Here is an 18782-nt window from a genome sequence, read left to right on the forward strand (position 1 = left end):
TGAACTTGCGTGTGCCCCAGCCTGCACGCTGCGGCTGACACTTTGCTGTGTTTCTCACACGTCTCTCCATCCCCTGAGGGTAAGGTTTCCGTTACAGATTGTTTCTTTTATACTTTCTGTGCCATTTGGATTTTGTTTTTTCGTTAAGTCCTGCTTTTCTAACATTTGGTAAATACCTAAATTTATCTAGGTTTTCAAATTAATTGACATAAGCTGCTTATAACATCCTGTCTTCAGCCTGTAGTGAGGTTGATTTTCATTTCTGCTGACGGTGGCTTCCGCGTGCGCGCCCCTCCCCCTCCTGTACCGCCTCCTGAGGGGCTCATAAACCTGACGAGCCTTCTCAAAGAACTCATTTTGGCTCTGATGGTATCTTTATGTGTCATTAGTTTCTCCTTTTATTATCTCCTTCCTGCTGTGTCTGAGCGGCTCTGCTGTTGTCGAATGTTTCTTGAGATGAGCAGGTCATCGATCTCCAGCCTTTCCAGTTTTCTAATACAGGCATTCAAGCCAAAAAAATCCCTCCTGTGGTTCTATCTGGATCCTAAAGGTTTTGATATATAGCGTTTTCTTTAATCTTCCGTTCAAATTATTTTATTATTTCCGCTGTGGTTGAAGCAATATAATTATTAATTTCCTCATTCTTTTTATTACTGCTTTTGACCTTAACTGCACTGTGGAGGAGAACAAACTTTGGGTGTTTTCAGTTCTTTAAAATGTGCTGGGACTGGCTTTTCAGTCCAGCTGTCAATCAGTCTTGTCCACTGCTGCCCCGATGCTCTCTGCACTCCTGCCATGCACACGGTGCCCGAGCCTTCCTGTGTCCGCCAAGTGACCAGTGATGGCAGCTCCCTTCCGACAGCAGCAGCCCTGGAGTCCTAATGCCTCAAACCCCGCTCTGGTATTTTGTGACCAAGTTGAGAGTCTTCAGCAACCCCCCACCCCCAGCCCTGCAGGATCCTCCCCCTTGGCCCAGGCAGGGGAGTCTCTGCTTCACTGTCCGGACTCCAGCACATGGGATCTCACACCTGCGCAGGCCATACCCCATCTTACCAGCTCGCTAATCCCATTGTTTGAATGGCAGGGATTCTTACTAAGATTACTTTTTTAAAAGATTTTATTTATTTGACAGAGATCACAAGTAGGCAGAGAGGCAGGCGGGTGGGGGGCGGGAAGAGTAGGCTCCCTGCTGAGTAGAGAACCCCATGTGGGGCTCGATCCCAGGACCCTGAGATCATGACCTGAGCCAAAGGCAGAGGCTTTAACCCACTGAGCCACCCAGGAGCCCCCTTACTAAGATTTTTTTTAAAACATTTTTTCACTGTGGTAAATCTGTATGACATAACATTCATCATTTCAGTCATTTTTAAGTATGAAATTCAGCACAGTACTCCACACGTTCACAATGTTGCGCAGCCGTCACACCATCCATCTCTAAAACCCTCTTCATCCCAGATAGAAGCTGTCCCCACCTCTGGTGCCTCTACTTATCCAGCCCCTATTAACTTCCATTCTACATTCTGTGGATATAAGTGGCATCGTGAAGTGTCTGCCCTGTCCTGTGTCCAGCCTACAGCTGGGCTGCAGCTGGGGATGAGAAGGAAACCGGGAACACAGTAGTACTGTCCTACACTTACCATAGTGAGCATGTTGTAATGTGTATGTATCTTAAGTCATGACGTTGTAGGTCTTAATTTAGTATTTTATGTCAACCACACTTCAATTAAAATCTAAAAATTACTTTTTCCTAATCTTTTAATTGCAAAATATATGACATAAAATTTGCCATCCTAGCCATTTCTAAGTGCCGGTTTTAAGTGCATTAAGCATTAATTAATGTTGTTCAAGCATCACTACCGTGCATCCCCAGAATTTTTTCATCTTGCAAAACGGAAATTCCGTCCTCGTTGAAAACGACCTTCCCATCCCTCACTCAGTCCCTGGCAACCGTGATTTTACCTGCCAGCCGCATGGAGGCTGTGTGTCAGTAGAACCCTCCAGTATTTGTCGTTCTGGGGTTTATTTCACTCACTGTAATGTCCTCAAGGTTCACCTACGTTACAGCCTGTGTCCAAATGTCCTCCTTTTTAAGGCTAAATGCTATTCTAGTGTATGTACACACCACATTTTATCCATTTATCGACTGAGGGACGCTCGGGTCGCTTCTACCTATGAGCCGTTGTGAGCGATGTCGCCACGAACAGGGTGTGCAGGCATCTCTCGGAGTCCCTGCTGTCCATTCTTTTGAAAGAGTACCAGAAGCAGAACCACTGCATCATACAGTAATTCTGTTTTTAACTGTTTGAGGAATTGCAAACCGTTTTCCACAGTGGCTGCGCCATTTGACATTCCTGCCAGCAGTGAACAGGGTTCGTTTCTCTTCATTCTTGCCAACTCTTTTTATTTTCTGATTTTTTTAAATAGTAGCCATCCTGATACTACTGTGGTTATCTCAGTGTGGTTTTGATTAGTACTCTATTAATGCTCAGGGATGTTGAGTCGCTTTTCGTGTGATTATTGGCCATTTGTAGATCTTTAGAGAAACAGCAGTTCAAGTCCTTTGCCTATTTTTATTTTGTTTTTTTTTTCTAATTTTAATTTTTTTTTTAAGATTTTATTTATTTATTTGACAGACAGAGATCACAAGTAGGCAGAGGCAGGCAGAGAGAGAGAGGAAGGGAAGCAGGCTCCCTGCTGAGCAGAGAGCCTGATTCGGGGCTTGATCCCAGGATCCTGAGATCATGACCTGAGCCGAAGGCAGAGGCTTTAACCCACTGAGCCACCCAGGCGCCCCTCTTTGCCTATTTTTCATCAGTTGTTTTGTTTTTATTACTGAGTTTTAGGAGTTCTCTGTATTTTCTGGATTTTAATCTCTTATCAGATATGTGATCTGCTAATACTTTTTCCCATTCTATTGAGTGCCTTTTTACTCTGTGGACAGTGTCTTTTTTTTTTTAAAGATTTATTTATTCACTTGAGAGAAAGTGAGCACAAGCAGAGGGAGAGGGTGAAGCCAACTCCCCTATGAGTAGGGCACCTGACACAGGGCTTGATCCTGGGACTCTAGGATCATGACCTGAGCTGAAGGCAGATGCTTAACTGACTGGAGCCACCTAGGTGCCCCTGGACAGTGTCTTCTGATGCACAAAAGTTTTTAATTTTCATGAAGACCAATTTACCTGTTTTTTCTTTTGTTGCCCATCTCTTTGGTGTCATAGCCAAGAAATTATGCCAAATCCAATGTTGTGAAACTTCCCCCCTGTTTCTTGCTAAGAGTTTAGTAATTTTAGCTCTTATGTGTAGGCCTTTTATCCAGTTTGATTAATTTCTGTATATGGTATGAGGTAAGGGTGCACATTTCATGCTTTTGCATGTGGATGACCAGTTCTCCTGCATCATTCATTGAAAAGGCTCTCCTTTCCCCCACTGAATGGACTTGGTACTCTTGTTGAATACGAACTGACCATATTTGCAAAGGTTTATTTCTTGATTCTTTGTTTGTTCACTGGCGTATATGTCTGTCCTTTTTCCAGTATCACATTGTTTTGATTTCTTTAGCTTTGCAGTAAGTTTTGAAAATAGGAAGTGTGAGTCTTCCAACTTGTTTTGAATTGTTTTGGTTATTCCGGGGTCCCTTCAGATCCATATGAATTTTAGGATGGGTTTTTTCTATTTCTTGAAAAAATGCCTTTGGGAACTTAACAGTGATGGCAATGAATCTGTAGATAACTTTGGGTAGTACTGACTGTAACCGTACAAGTCTTCCGATCCATGACCACAGGGTGTCTTTCCATTTATTTATGTCTTAATTTCCTTTGGCAGTTGTGTGGCTTTCAGTGTATAAATCTTTAAACCCCCTGAAGTTATTCCTAAATATTTTATGGTTTTTCCATTATTGTAAATGTAACTTCTTTAATTTCCATTCAGATTGTTCATTGTTAGTGTACAGAAATGAAACTGATTTATAACCTGCAACTTTGCCGACTTCATGGATTAGCTGTGTGAATCCGCACAAGCATTCTTTATGGTTATCCACATGTAAGGTTTTGTCATCTCTGACCAGGGATCATTTTACTTCTTCCTTTCCAATTTGGCTGCCTTTTTTCTTCCTCCCTAATTTCTTTGGCTAGAACTAATAATATTATATTGAATAAAAGTGGCAAAAACAGGTATGATTTACAGACTTTTCACCACTGAGTATATAATGTTAGCTATGGGTTTTCATATATGTTCTTTATCATATTGAGGACGTTCTGTTCTGTTTGTAGTTTGTTGAATGCATTTATTATGAAAGACAGTCGGATATTGTCACATACTTATTCTGCATTAAATGAGAGGACTATAGGTTTCTTTATCCCTTCAATCTTGTTAGTGGTATATTACATTGATTGATTTTCATGTTAAAACTCTGCTTTAATTCCTGGGATAAATCCAACCGGGTCATGGTATATATACATACTCCAGTTATGCTACTGAATTCAGCTTGCTGATATTTTATTGAAGACTTCTGCATAAATATTCATTGGGTATTAGTTGAATTTTCTTGTGATGTATTTATCTGGTTTTGGTAGCACTTAATGCTGGCCTCATAGAACGAGTTAGGAATTATTCCCATGTCTTCCAACTCTTGGAAGACTTTGAGAAAGAATGGTATTAATTCTTCTTAAAAATCTGGCTTCTCTGTTGAGACATTTTTTTTTTTTTAAGATTTTATTTATTTATTTGTCAGAGAGAGAGCGAGTACAGGCAGACAGAGTGGAAGGCAGAGTCAGAGGGAGAAGCAGGCTCCCCGAGGAGCAAGGAGCCCGATCCGGGACTCGATCCCAGGACGCTGGGATCATGACCTGAGCCGAAGGCAGCTGCTTAACCCACTGAGCCACCCAGGCGTCCCTGTTGAGACATTTTTGGTTACTAATTCAATCTCACTACTTGTTATAGGTCTGATTTTCTGTTTCTTCTGGAGTCCACTCTGGTAGTTTGTTTCTAGAGATTGTTCTATTTCATTTAAATTATACAGTTTGGTAGCTAAAACCTTGTCCATTTGTTGATCTCTTCAAAGAACTGACTTCTGGTTTCATTTGTAATTCATTTGCTTTACTTTTTCTTTATGACTTCCTATTTTCTACTTTATTATGGTATACAGTTAGATTATTGATTTAAGATACTGTTCAGTGTAGGCATTTACAGCTCTAAATTTCCTTCTGAGAACTTTTGCTTTGTCCCATAAATGTCTATGTATTGTATTATCCTTTTCATTTGTCTCAAGTTACTTTCTAATTTCCTTGTGATTATTTCTTTGACTCTGGTTGTTTGAGTATTTAGTTTTTTATATAAGACAGTTTTCTAGTACTTTTATTGATTTCTAATTTCGTTCATTATGTTAGAAAAGATACTTTATAGTATTTCAATCTTTTTAGATTTGTATTATATTTATATTCTTTATTTATTGAGACTTGTTTTATGGCCTAATATGGCCTATTCTTTAGAGGTTCCATATGCACTTAAAAAGAAAGTATAGTCTACTCTTGTTGGGTAGAGTTTTGTTAGGGATAATTGGCTTATTGTACTTTTCAGATCCTCTCTTTCCTTATTCATTGGTCTCATTATTCTAACCTTTATTGAAATTAAAGTATTAGAGTCTACAATAGTGTGGAACTGTTTCATATAATTTGCTTCTCAAATTATATGTGTGCATCATATAATTTGGGACTGTTTTTAGGTGCATATATAATTGGCAAACTTTGATGTATCAAGTTTTATCAATATATGGTATTCTTCTGGGGCTCCTGGGTGGCTCTGTGGGGTAAAGCCTCTGTCTTTGACTCAGGTCATGATCCCCAGGGTCCTGGGATCAAGCCCCGAATCGGGCTTTCTGCTCGGCGGGGAGCCTGCTTCCTCCTCTCTCTGGGCCTGCTTCTCTGCCTGCTTGTGATCTCCGTCTGTCAAATAAATAAATAAAAATAAAATCTTAAAAAAAAAAAAAAAATATATATATATATATGGTATTCTTCTTTGTCTCTTATAACCTTTTCTGACTTAAAATCAGTTTTGTCTGATAATAAAACAGCCACCCCAGCTCTCTTTTTCTATCTTTTTACTTGCAACTTCTTTGGGTCTTTGTATCTCAAGTAAGTCTCTGGTAGCGGCATAGAGACTGACCATGCTTCTTTAACCACTCTGCTAACCTCTGCTTATTAGAAAGTTTAATATATTATATTTAAAGTAATTAGGGATAAGGAGGGAATTCTGACTTTTAACTATTGGTTTTCTTACTAGTTTTTATTTCTTAACTCTAGTTAAATTTAGTCTAAAATTTAGTTGTTCTTTTATATTGTATACTTTGTATTCCCTTCTTTACTTTGTTATATATTTTAGTTATTTTCTAACTGGTCCCCTTACTGATTACAATTAACATATGAAAATGACCTAGTTTGAATAATACCAACTTTGTTTCAATAGCATATAAACACTGCTCCTATACATCTACATCTCTCTTCCTTTGTATTTTTCCCGACAATTCATATACTGTGCGCCCGTTAACATTTATTATTATGGCATAATGGATTTGCACTTTATTATTATTTTTTTTAAGATTTTATGTATTTATTTGACAGAGATCACAAGTAGGCAGAGAGGCAGGCAGAGAGAGGAGGAAGCAGGCTCCCTGCTGAGCAGAGAGCTCGATGCAGGGCTCAATCCCAGGATCCAGGATCATGACCTGAGCTGAAGGCAGAGGCTTTAACCCACTGAGCCACCCAGGTGCCTCTGATTTGCCCTTTAAATCATATAGGGAAAGAAGGAATTAAAGCCAAAGCTCAGTACATTTATCTACATAGTTACCTTCTTTATTTCTTCAGGTGGCTTTTATCCTTCCATTCAGTCTGTAAGACTCTCTCTACCTTTTCTGGTAAGGCACACCTTTTAGTAACAACTGGTCTTAGATTTGGTTTATCTGGGAGTCTTAAGTTTTTTCCTTCATTCTTGAAGAATCATTCTGTTGAATGCAGAATTCCTACTTGATAGTCTCTTCTCTACTTCAGGTACTTTTTCCTGCACACTCTCTCCTGAGACCCCCATAATGTATATACTGGCCTGCTGAGTGGTATCCCACAGACCCTTCAGGCTCCATACAGGTTTCTTCATTTTTTTCTTTCTGCTCCTCAGACTGGATAATATCAATTGTATGGTCTCAAGTTTGCTGATTATTTATTTGCTGTTCAAATCTGCTGTTGAGTCCCTCTAGCAGATTTTCAAATTTCAGTTCAATTTTTCAGTTCTGATATTTCTATTTGGTTCCTTTTATAATTTGTCTTTTTATTGTTATTCTCATGATGTCCTGCGCAGTTGTCCTGGTTTCAATCTGTACATGGTTTCCTCTAGCCCTTTGAGGATATTAAAAAGAGCTGATTTAAAGTCTTTAATCCAGGGGTGCCTGGATGGCTCAGTTAGGTGGCCGAGTCTTGGTTTCGGCTCCTGTCATGATCCTGGGGTCCTGGGATTGAGCCATGAGTCGGGCTCCACATTCAGCAAGGAGTCTGCTTAAGGATTCTCTTTCCTTCTCCTGCCCCAACACATGTGCTCTCACTCTTGCTCTAAAAATAAATAAATCTTAAAGTCTTCAGTTCAATGTCTAGCTTTCCTCAACAACAGTTTCTGTTTCTTGTTGAAAACCAGGGACTTACATATTATAATTAGTAACTGAATCTGATTAGAAATCAGATTCCCCTCTTTCCCAGTATTTGCTGGTTTCGATGAATGCTTAACTTACATTAGCTTGAGAGTTCCTTGAATATCAGGAGCTTAAAAAACACCTCTTCCAGTCTTTACAGATTGATTGGCTCAAGGCTAGAGAACTCCTTCAATACTTAGCCAGGCCATTTACAATTTGCCTATGCTTGCAGTGTGATGAGTGGTGAAAGCTTGGGTTTTTCTCAGTTTTTTCTTCCCTGGCAGTGTACTCTGAATAGAGCATGTGCATGACTTTCTAAACTCCCAGCACACACATACTTTTTAATTCCCTCATTTCCCATAGAAACTCTCTACCATGCTTTTCTACTATGGCTTTTAGGCAATCTACCTATATCATGATTTTAATCTTTGGCCCAAAGCAACTGTGGATTTTTTAATTGCCTTACAATTATGAGTAATGCCTGCCACTCTTCTGCCCTTAGAGAGTTCTAAATATGTACAGACAGATGTGTGTACCTTGTGTCAGTCCTTCAGGTGGCCCATACACAGGTTAGAACAGACCTACGCAATAATTTTTAAGGGGTGCCTGGGTGGTGTAGTTGGTTGGGTGCCTGACTCTTGGTTTCTGCTTGGGTCAGGATCTGAGGGTTGTGGGACTGAGCCCTGCCTCAGGTTCCAGACTCAGCACAGAGTCTTCTTGGAATTCTCTCTCCCTCTCCCTCTGCGCTCCCCATCATGTTCTCTCTCTCTCAAAAAAAAAAAAAAAGGAAAGAAAAAAAAGAAATCTTTTAAAAGTACTTGGCTTCTTTAAAAAAAAAAAAAAAAAAAACAGTAATAACCTGCAGTAACAGCTCTGCTCCCTCTAGAACCAAGGACCAGGTTCCCACACTGGGAACATAGGCTTCCCTCCTTAAGATGCCTATAAAGCTAGGGATGGGCAGGGCCTGGGGCCAGTAAAAACATCAAAGTGCTTTTCTTCTTTTTATAAAGTTTGCCTAGGGGTGCGTGGGTGGCTCAGCTGGTTAAGCATCTGCCTTCAACTCAGGTCATGATCCCAGGGTCCTGGGATCGAGCCCTGCATCAGGCTCCCTGCTCAGAGGGGAGTCTGCCTCTCCCTCTGCCTCTCTCCTGCTCGTGCTCTCACTCTCAAAAAAATCTTTAACAAAAAATTTGCCTTTTTCTTGATTTGTCCTTTACTTCTGTTTGGTTGCTATAAACCTTTAACTGCTTTCTGGAATTCTGAAAAAGTTGGTTTTGATACTTCCTGGTTCTTTTCAATGCTTCTGTGGAAGGATGGAAGTTTAAAGGTGCCTACTCCGTTTTGCTTATGTCATTTGTACTGAGGTATTATATTCGTGAATATTGTATCAATCACTGAAAGAGGAATTTTTATAGTTTCCCACTGTGGTTGTGGACTTGTGTATTTCCTACTGTATTTCTGATTTTTCCTTTATATATTTTGAGGCCATGCTATCAGTTATATTCAAATTGAGATTTATTATTCATCGTCCTCGTGACTTTAAGTATCTCTTAATGACTTTTGCCTCTAAATCTAGTTTCTCTGAAATTACGGTAGCTACGCTAGTTCTGGTGGGTTATTATTCACGTGGTATGGTTTCCTATCCTTTACTTTCAGTACTTCTATATCCTTGTTTTAGATGTATCTTTGGTAAAAAGCACATAACTTCGGTTGTTTTATTTTTTGATTCTACTTTTAAATTTTATCCATTCACACAATGTAATTGCATATACAGACCACTGAACAATACAAGGCTTACGGGTACTCACACCCTGCTCAGTCAAAAATCCGCATATTACTTTTGATTCCCCAAAACTTAGCTACTGCTAGCCTTACCAATAACAGTTGATTAACACACATTCTACGTTGTATTATATACTGTACTCTTACAGTAAACTAAGAAAAAAGGAAATCGTAAAATAGCAGAAAAAAATTTACAGTAGTGCACTATAAAAAATCTACTTATAAAAGCAGACCTGCACAGTTCAAATCCATTTTCCTCAAGGCAGTGTATTTTAGCTTAAATCCATTATCTTATCATATATTTTCATTTGTCCTATCTGTTCCATGTTCCTTTTCCTCTCCTGTCTTCTTTAGAATTTGTTAAATTTAGTTTCTTACTCTTTTCCCTCCCACTATTAGCTTGGAAATTTTACTTTCTCTTGCAGTTCATTTAATGATTAGATATTCTAAATACTATAGCATAAATCCTTACTTTATCACAGCCTAATTTTCTTTAACCCATTTCCCAAGGCAGTGGAAAGAACATTAAACACTTCTCATAGCCTTTTTTAATTTATTTTTTATGTATTTTCAGCATAACAGTATTCATTATTTTTGCACCACACCCAGTGCTCCATGCAGTCTGTGCCCTCTCTAATACCCACCACCTGGTACCCCAACCTCCCACCCCCCCGCCACTTCAAACCCCTCAGATTGTTTTTCAGAGTCCATAGTCTCTCATGGTTCACCTCCCCTTCCAATTTCCCTCAACTCCCTTCTCCTCTCCATCTCCCATGTCCTCCATGTTACTTGTTATGCTCCACAAATAAGTGAAACCATATGATCATTGACTCTCTCTGCTTGACTTATTTCACTCAGCATAATCTCTTCCAGTCCTGTCCATGTTGCTACAAAAGTTGGGTATTCGTCCTTTCTGATGGAGGCATCATAACTCCATAGTGTATATGGACCACATCTTCCTGATCCATTCGTCCGTTGAAGGGCATCTTGGTTCTTTCTACAGTTTGGCGACCGTGGCCATTGCTGCTATAAACATTGGGGTACAGATGGCCCTTCTTTTCACTACATCTGTATCTTTGGGGAAAATACCCAGTAGAACACTTCTCATTGCTTTTACTCCCCCTCCTAACATTTATTTTTTTCAATTCTATGTCAACTTTCAGTCTCCAAATACCTCTTTTATACAGTCAATATTCATCTATATCTGCATATTTATTGTTTTTTGTCTTTTGTTTTTTATTTCTTCCTGCCTCTAACCTTCCTTCTAGGAGCTTTTTCCTTCAGAATTTCTACTAACATATGTATACCAGTGACTTATACCTCAGTTTTTGTCTAAAAATTACTTTTAAAAAAGATCATTAAAAAAAAAGATTCATTTGAGAGAGCAAGCACCCATACACAAGTGGGGGAAGGGGCAGAGGGAGGGGGATAAACTCTTACGCAGACTCCCCGCTGAGCAGAGCCTGACATGAGGCTCCGTCTCACAACCCTGAAATCATTATTGGAGCCGAAACCAAGAGTTGGACGCTCAACCAGTGGGATCCACCAAGGCACCCCATGAAAAGCTCTTTATTTCATTGTGTCTTTTTTTATTTTTTAAGATTTTATTTATTTTACAGAGAGAGATCACAAGTAGGCAGAGAGGCAGGCAGAGAGAGAGGAGGAAGCAGGCTCCCCGCTGAGCAGAGAGCCCGATGTGGGGCTCGATCCCAGGACCCTGAGATCATGACCTGAGCCGAAGGCAGTGGCTTAACCCACTGAGCCACCCAGGCGCCCCTCATTGTCAGTCTTGAAGGACATTTCTAGTGGGTATAGAATTCTAGGTTAGCGATGACGTTCAGCTTTATGACACTATCATTCTCTTGTTATTTGTCCTCCCTTATTCTTCTTTTAAGTGAACTTCCAGTGTGTTGCTTTGAAGAGAATTCTTTTTCTTCCGACTTCTGCTAGTTTCATTTTCAGAAGATTTATCGAGATGCCTAAAAATACACATTGTTATTCTACATAGACTTCATAGGGCTCCTGGACTCTACAGTTTCATTTCTTGGTCAAATTTGAGTGTTTTTCTGCCATTTCCTCATTTCTTCCCATACTGCTGACCTACTCTCCTGCCCCTATTTTACTCCTGAGACTCCAGTCCATATATAAGGTCTTTTAGTCTATCCTTGGTCTCTTACATGTTTTCTCATTTTTTTCTCTCTTGACAGTTTATTCTGGATTATTTCCTTCAGGTCTTTTAGTTCACTAAATTATTCTCTGTGTCTATACTGCTATTAACCCTGTAAACTGAGATTTAAATTTCAGTTACTGTATTTTTTTTAGATTTCTTTTAAAGAGAGGTGGGGAAGGGGATAGAAGGAGAGGGAGAGAAGAAATATTGAGCAGACTCCTTGTTAAGCATGGAGCCCAACATTGCGTTGTGAGATCAAACCCCAGCTTAAATCAAGCCTGCTGCTTAACCTACATAGACACCCAGGCACCCCCAGTTACTGTGTTTTTACTGTATTTGTTTTCTACACCCCATCTACATCTGGTTTGGGGTTTTGTTCTTCTTTTCTAGCTCCCTCCAGTGTAAGGCTAGGTTGTTTGAGATTTTCTGGCTCCTTGTGGTCGGCCTGTAGTGCTCTACACTTCCCTCTTCCAACAGCTTTTGCTGCATCCCGGTGATTTTGGACCGATGTGTTTTTGTTTTCACTCATTTGTGGCCATGCACTTCTTGATTTCCTCTGATTTCTTGGTTGAGCCACTCATTCATTGTTGAGTAGCATGTTATTTTTAGTTTCTACATATTTGTGTTCTTTCCAGACTTTTTTACTTCTGGTTGATGTCTACTTTCATACTGCTTTAGTCAAAAAAGATTCATGGCATGACTTCAGCCTTCCTTAACTTGTTGGAGACTTGTTTTGTGGCCTACTATGTGATCTGTTCTGGAGAAGACTCCGTGTGCACTAGGAAAGAACGCGCATGCTGCCGTCTGGGGATGGAGTGTTCTGAATATATCTGTTAGATCCATCTGGTCCAGTGTGTCATTCAAAGCCACTGATGCCTTGTTGATCTTCTGTGTGGCTGATCTCTCCACTGATGTCAGGAGGGTGCTCGAGTCCAACCAGACCAGATGTCTGCTCCTAGTCCAGGGCTGGGGCCGTAGCTGGACTGTTGTGTGTGGTTATCGTCCCCTCTCCCTGGGCTGATGCTGGCCTCTGTTGGCGCTGCTTGCATTCTCTCAGGGTTATGGTGCTGCTTTGGATGGTTCCGGCCAGGTGTGTCCCAGAGGGGCAGGTCTGCAGGAGAATGCAGGGGAGGGGCAGGCTGTGCAGTGTTAGCAAGTTTTGTGCTGTAGAGGGTATCAGAGGAGCTCAAAACCGTGCAGAAGTTGGCCAGGTTGGAGGGGGGGGGGCACCTGCAGCTGGGTGCAGGCTGGTGCTGCTATTAGCGGGAAGAAGGTAAAGTGTTCCTGCTGCCCTGGTTCCCAGAGGTGTCCATGTATCTAGGGAGGGGAATAGCATCTACAATCTTTTTTGTTCTTGGAAAGTCTTCCAAATGTCCTTGCCCCTGTGGCACTCACTGTGAAATTAGTGAGTGTTCTCGTAGAAGCGAATGTTCTTCAGACCATTGCTCCAAGGCTGTCACAGCAGGGCCATTTGTTGTGCTGCCTCTTCAAGGCCAGGAATCCGTTTCCTCTCCCTCCAGGCTCTCCAAAGCTGGGCTGGCTGATTTTTGAAGTTCCCGTGTTATGCCCTGCTGATTCTAAGACCTGGCATAATTTTACCCCACCCCATCCCACGCCCCGATTTTCGTGCGGGTTCTTTGCGCCTGGGTCTGTTTCCCTCCTTTCTCTGTCCCTGGGGTGTCCCTCCCTCCTGCAGACAGTCCTCGGTCTGTTTGGAGCCAGGCAGCGTCTCTATCCTGCTGACCTGCTTTGATGAGGCCTCTTCTCTGCATTTTGCTGTGGAGTCTGTTCCGCCAGTCTTCAGGTCACTTTCTGGGCTATTTACACTGATGGGGGTGTTATCCAGGAGTACCCTGGGAGGAGGTGAGCTCAGAATCCTCCTGGCCCACCATCTTCCCTGCAAGTCTGTTATGTCCTTTTTTAGAAGTTCCTCGCTCTCTGCAAAAATTCTCAGGCTTGTCTTTCTTTCACATAGTATTTTACAGTTTCTGTTTTCTTTCACCTTGTTTTCCTTTATATTGCCTTATCTTTTAAAATTTTAAGTTATATGAGATGTTTTATATGAAAATTTACCTGTAAAACAAAATAGAGGCCTAGAAATTGCTCTTAGAACGTTTCCATTGGTCTTTGAGTGCTGTTTCACATTCTTGCTGGCTTTTGTAAAGAGCCTAGTCAGGGATCTTTACCTTTTAAAAGTTGAATTATCTCTTGATTATTGATTTGTGGGAGTTCATTGTATGTTCTTTCACATATGTACACATCATGGATACGTTCTATCGGTCTGTGGCTTGTCTTTCATTTCTTCAATGCTGAAAGTGACATGGCAGACATTTTAGTATTGTTGGGGTCCAGTTCATCCCATGATTTAATTTTTCTGTCCTATATTAGGGATTTTTGCATCTCTCAAATCTGGATATTCTCTATGTTTCTGTGTTTTTCCCTAGAAGCCTCACTGTTTGGGCTGCTGCACTGAGGCCTGAAAGCCTGTGGTCTGATGGAGGTGCCAGGATCCCCCCGTCCCATATGTCCATCTGGCTCTTACAGCGCCTTCTTTCCCACACTGCATCGCACAGACATGGGTCACATGGTCCTTATATGTGTAGGTCGACTTCTGAACTGTCATATCGATCTGTTCTTTCACTATTATGACGGTACTATTATGACAGTACCACACCCCCGATGCACTGCAGCTTTGTAGTATATTTAGTAGCGAGGAGGGTACAAACTCCAATGTCCATCTTCTTCAAGAATTTGATTTTTCAGGGCGCCTGGGTGGCTCCGTCGTTCAGCGTCTGCCTTCAGCTCAGGTCATAATCCCGGGGTCCTGGCCCTGAGCCCCGCATCGGGCGCTCTGCTCCACGGGAAGCCTGCTTCTCTCCCTCTGCCACTCCTTTTGTTCCCTCTCTCCCGCTCTCTCTCTCAAATAAAATCTTTAAAAATAAGTAAGTAGATTGTATTGTTCTTAAATTTCATTTTCCAGTTGTATATTGCTAGTATATAGAACTTTGTATCTTGTATCCTGCCATCTTGCTACATTTGCTTGTTCTAGAAATCTGTTTGTATAGTCTTTTGAGTTTTCTCCAAGCACAATCTTGTCCTCTGCAAGTGAGGATGGTTTTCCTTTTTCTTTTCTAATCTCTGGCTCTGCTCTTTTTCTTGCCTTGGCTGCGACTTCCCACACAGCGTGGACTAGGAGCAGGGCGAGCTATAGGGGAAGCGCATTTGGCATTTCACTGCAGCGTAGGTTTGGCTGCAGGTTCCAGAGAGGCCCTCACAGACGGAGGAAGCATGCTCTGGCCTTGGCTGCTGCGCCTTCTGTGAAGGAGCGCGGAACTCCTCAGCTGCCCTCCCTGTGTCTGCGGAGAGCATCACACGGGGTTCTTCCTTACGGTGTGACTGGGGCAAGAGGCAGCGATATTCCCCGGGAAGAGCACCCTTGCATTTCTGGGGCCGACTCCACTTGGCTGTGCTCTTTTCACAGCTGCTTTCTTCGATCTGCCTGGACTTCGGGCACTGAAGGCTCCTGGTCTGTAATCTCCGTGGCCTCGGTTTTCGGTGTCCTGGTTCTGTTGGTCTCCCCACCCATCCTTACTCACTCTCCCATCCTTGTGCTGCTCCTCCCTTGGGGTGTGGAGAGAGGGGGACCTGCCCTGCCATGAGTTCCTGTGCTCAGGTCCTTCCATAAAGACCCTGACCGGTCAAATAAAAAGCCCTGGGGTGGGGTGTGCAGTTCCTCATTGTGCCCACAGGGTCCACTTTGGCCCACGGACAGCCGGGCCAGGAGGTGGCCAGGCTGCGGCTTTGGGGAGACTGCTTCTTGGCCCATGCTGTCGCTTTGGTATCAGCCATTAGAAGACACCCCGTAGCAGGTCCTGAGACTACTCTCTGCTGAGGAGAGAGCATCTGTGGGGATCCCTGGGGAGGCCAGCTTTTGGCAGCCACATGTGCCTTCCTCTTCTTGTCTCGTAGATGAACGCCCCTCGAGCAGCAGTGGGGACACCTTGTCTGGCCCCAGCGCCCAGCCCTCTAGCCACCGCGGCCATTCCTGGAACCGCCCCAGCCCTGCCCATGCCAGGTACTGCCCTTTCCGGCCTACCAGCCCCACCCTGTGCCCAGCCTCTGGGCCAGTACGGAATCCTATTCCCACCTCCAGTGTCCTGGGGGCCCTGGGCAGCCCAGGTCGGCAGCCCGAACCCCACCCCCAGGCTGGGCTTGGGGGCAGCAGGCGTGCCTGCACTGCCTGCGTACTTGCAGCCGCCTGTGGTCAGCGCACCGGGCCCTAGACTGCGAATCACATAGCGCTCTCTTACCACTTGTCAGCTGGCATGCGCGGAACTGAACAGTCTGGAGGAGCCAGGTTGCGGCTTAGCCTCCGAGTCCTGCCCCGCCTGCCCATGGGTGCCTGGCGAGGGGCCGGCGCGCGGGCGATGCTTGCTTCCTTGACTGCTGCACACCTGCTCCCTCTTACGTTTCCGTGCTCTACACCTACAGCCTTTGCACCCACTTCCTGTACTTGAATCCATGGCTAGAACGTTGTAATCGCCCTGCAGAAGTCCAGTGCCTTGAATTCCAGCTTTTCTGTTCCCTGATGAAAAGAGATGTTTAAAAAAAAAGAAAATCATATGTTGAAAAAATTGTATTTCATTTTGGTAATTGGCTTGTGCTTTGATATCTCGCCCATTTCCAGTTGCAGAAATACAAACAGTTTATAAATCTGAAGTTAAAGCCTGACTTTAGATCTCTCTTAGGTCTCTTTGGGCTCCTCTGGTCCCTGAGAGCAGACAGACGGACACCCCCTGCCCCCGGCCTCCAGCAGCAGTAGTGCTCTGGGTGCTGCCAGCAGGCTACCCGGGGCTGTGTGCTTCCTGGGGGAGCGTGCTGCTGGCGGCAGCCAGTCTCTCAGGAAGGAATAAAAGCAGCTGTGTTTGGCTGTGCAGAGCCTGCTGGAAAATGCTAGATGAGCAGGCACACCCTCTCGACCCAAAGCCAGTGGGGGGCAGGCAGGCCACCTACCCTGCAGAGACCACACAGGCCCCTGAGCTCTGGGCTTCCGCCGACCCTCCTGCTAGCTGTGCTTCCTCCTGCATCACTTGCACGGAGGCCTGGGTCTCACTCTGCTGTATGCGTGCAGGTGGCCTTGCCAGGACCAGGAGAACCCCTCCCCTGAAGGTTTTAGTGGGACCCCTCCCAGATGGGCACCATGCAGCCCCAGGAGGGAGCTGAAATCCCTGCTCCTCATGGCCGAGACAGTTTCACTTCCCCTCAGAAGGCAGCTTGGGCCTTCTGTGAACTGTATCGTTCCGCCGTACTGTGGGACCTCACGAGAATGGGCTGAGTGATTTTACGTGGATTATTCCATCAATTCAGTTAGAATTGAGTTTTCTAGGTGATTACGCAGTCTTCTGCCAGGGCACGATGATGTAATAAGAGATTTCTGTTCTCTGTAACGTGCCCTGGGTCCCTTGGTGTAGAATTTCATGTACCTGGTTCCTGAGGGGGTGGAAGCTGCCTTCTCCTGCTCTCCCTAACTCACTGCTGCACCAGAGGGGAGATCTGGGGTCTGGCCTCGTACATGTATGGTCAGTGGCACGGAATCCCCAAGAGATTGTACATATAAAGGAGAAAAATAAACATTTTTGCTTGAAAACAGTGTGGAACAACATCTTTTCCTTGCCCTCTGCCCATGTCAAAGCATCCAGGCTCCTAGGCTGTCCTGGGCGCAGCCTTACACTCCGCTCCCAGAGGCCAGGGTGGCTGTGAGGACACGTTGGATTGAATGGTGGGGTCCGGGTCCCCAGCAGGAGCCACATCTGGTGTGTGCTCAGCTGGCTTGGGATCCAGTGGGTTGTTAGGTGCGACTCACCACCCCCGCCCTGCCATTTTCGGCACATGGTGCTTGCCAGGTGTGGCCTAGGACCTGAGGACCCAGGTCTGCTGCCTCCAGGCCTATCTGCTTGGCTTTCTGCCACTCTGGACATACAGTGGGCTCTAGCCCATGGAGAGTGTGACTCATGGGCAACTAACTGGTGCCTCTGACCCCTGTCCACACGGACTGACTTGCACAAAGCAGGCTGGAGAGCTGGGGCGAGGTGAGCGCCTTTGTACCTTCTCCTGGATCTGCACTGGGAATGCAGGCTTGGCGAGGACGTGAAGGTTGGAGCACATGCAAGTTTGGGGAGGGCCCTCATGGCCCTTGGTACCGTTCTGCAGCCGACCCACCCTCGGTGGCATCACACTCGGTGGTCTGCGCTCCTGCCCACGCCCTGTACACACTCACGTTGAGGTTTACAGTGCCTCCTGGCCCAGCCAGCTAAGAGGTAGTCAGGCCCTATGCCCATGCTGTCGGAGGGAGGGGACCCCCTTTTCAGAACCAGTGCAGACCCCACAGCCCCATCTGGTGCCTCATCTGACACTGGCCTGGGCAGAGCTGGGGCATCTCAGGGCTGCGGCTTCTCTCACTGCACCCAAGGAGCTCGGCACTGCAAACATGCAGGTGCCAGCAGGCCCTGTCTGGTCCTGGGCAGTGGCTCCATGCAGAAGCTGGCCCGATGGCAGAAGCTGCTTGGGGTCTGCCTGCACAGTGTGGGGGTCACAGGCCACCGGTTCCCCTATGGGAGGATGACCGTCTGGCCACGCTGTTCCACCTTCCAGGGCCTTGTGTGACGAGTTGGGCCTGTAATGAGCTGTGGCGGTTTTGTTTTCTAGATTCTGAGAGTGAGAAGCCCGACTGAGCCCAGGCAGGCCAGCCCGACCCCGACGCCAGGCCCCATGTCGTCACACGTGGAGAAGGCGAGTCCACGCCTCGTGTCCAGTTCACGCTGTTTTGTAACCACTTTCTAAGCATTTTTTATTCACAACTGGAAACACAGACGTAATGCAAGAATAAAGAATATTTTGGGGGAAAGGGGACTTTGGTTTTTCAAGCTCTGTCCTATCCAGTGGCCTGAGACAGTAGGAAGTGAGTGAGGGGTGCTGGAACATGTCCTGGGACGATGCAGCAGGACAAGGTCTGGGGGTGCCTTTGACCAAGAAGTTCCTGGTGTGGTGGGAAACTTGCACGGTTACGTAGCACTTTATAGTGCACCTTCTAGCCCAGGGTCCTCAGGCTGGGACAGCAGCCGGCACAAGCCAGACAGGTGATGAGGTCCCGCCTTGCTCAGA

The 18782-nt window shown here is 44.6% G+C and overlaps 1 protein-coding gene across 12 annotated transcripts in view; it reads left to right on the top strand.

Annotated features, from left to right (window-relative positions):
* The window catches only part of WNK2 (WNK lysine deficient protein kinase 2), a 117288-nt gene extending 98758 nt beyond the window's left edge, over positions 1-18530 (top strand). For 9 of the 12 annotated variants that reach the window (XM_059141253.1, XM_059141257.1, XM_059141259.1 and 6 more), the window contains one exon: positions 15591-16152. In XM_059141253.1, the coding sequence (XP_058997236.1) occupies positions 15591-15920 (330 nt within the window). In that variant the 3' untranslated portion in view covers positions 15921-16152. Of the gene's footprint in view, positions 1-15590; positions 16153-18326 lie in introns of those variants that run through there. The other 3 variants (XM_059141262.1, XM_059141266.1, XM_059141261.1) reach the window with 2 other exon arrangements.
* Positions 18531-18782: the final 252 nt, after the last annotated feature.

Source organism: Mustela lutreola, chromosome 12 (genome assembly GCF_030435805.1).
Source record: "Mustela lutreola isolate mMusLut2 chromosome 12, mMusLut2.pri, whole genome shotgun sequence".
In the NCBI taxonomy this organism is placed as follows: domain Eukaryota; kingdom Metazoa; phylum Chordata; class Mammalia; order Carnivora; family Mustelidae; genus Mustela; species Mustela lutreola.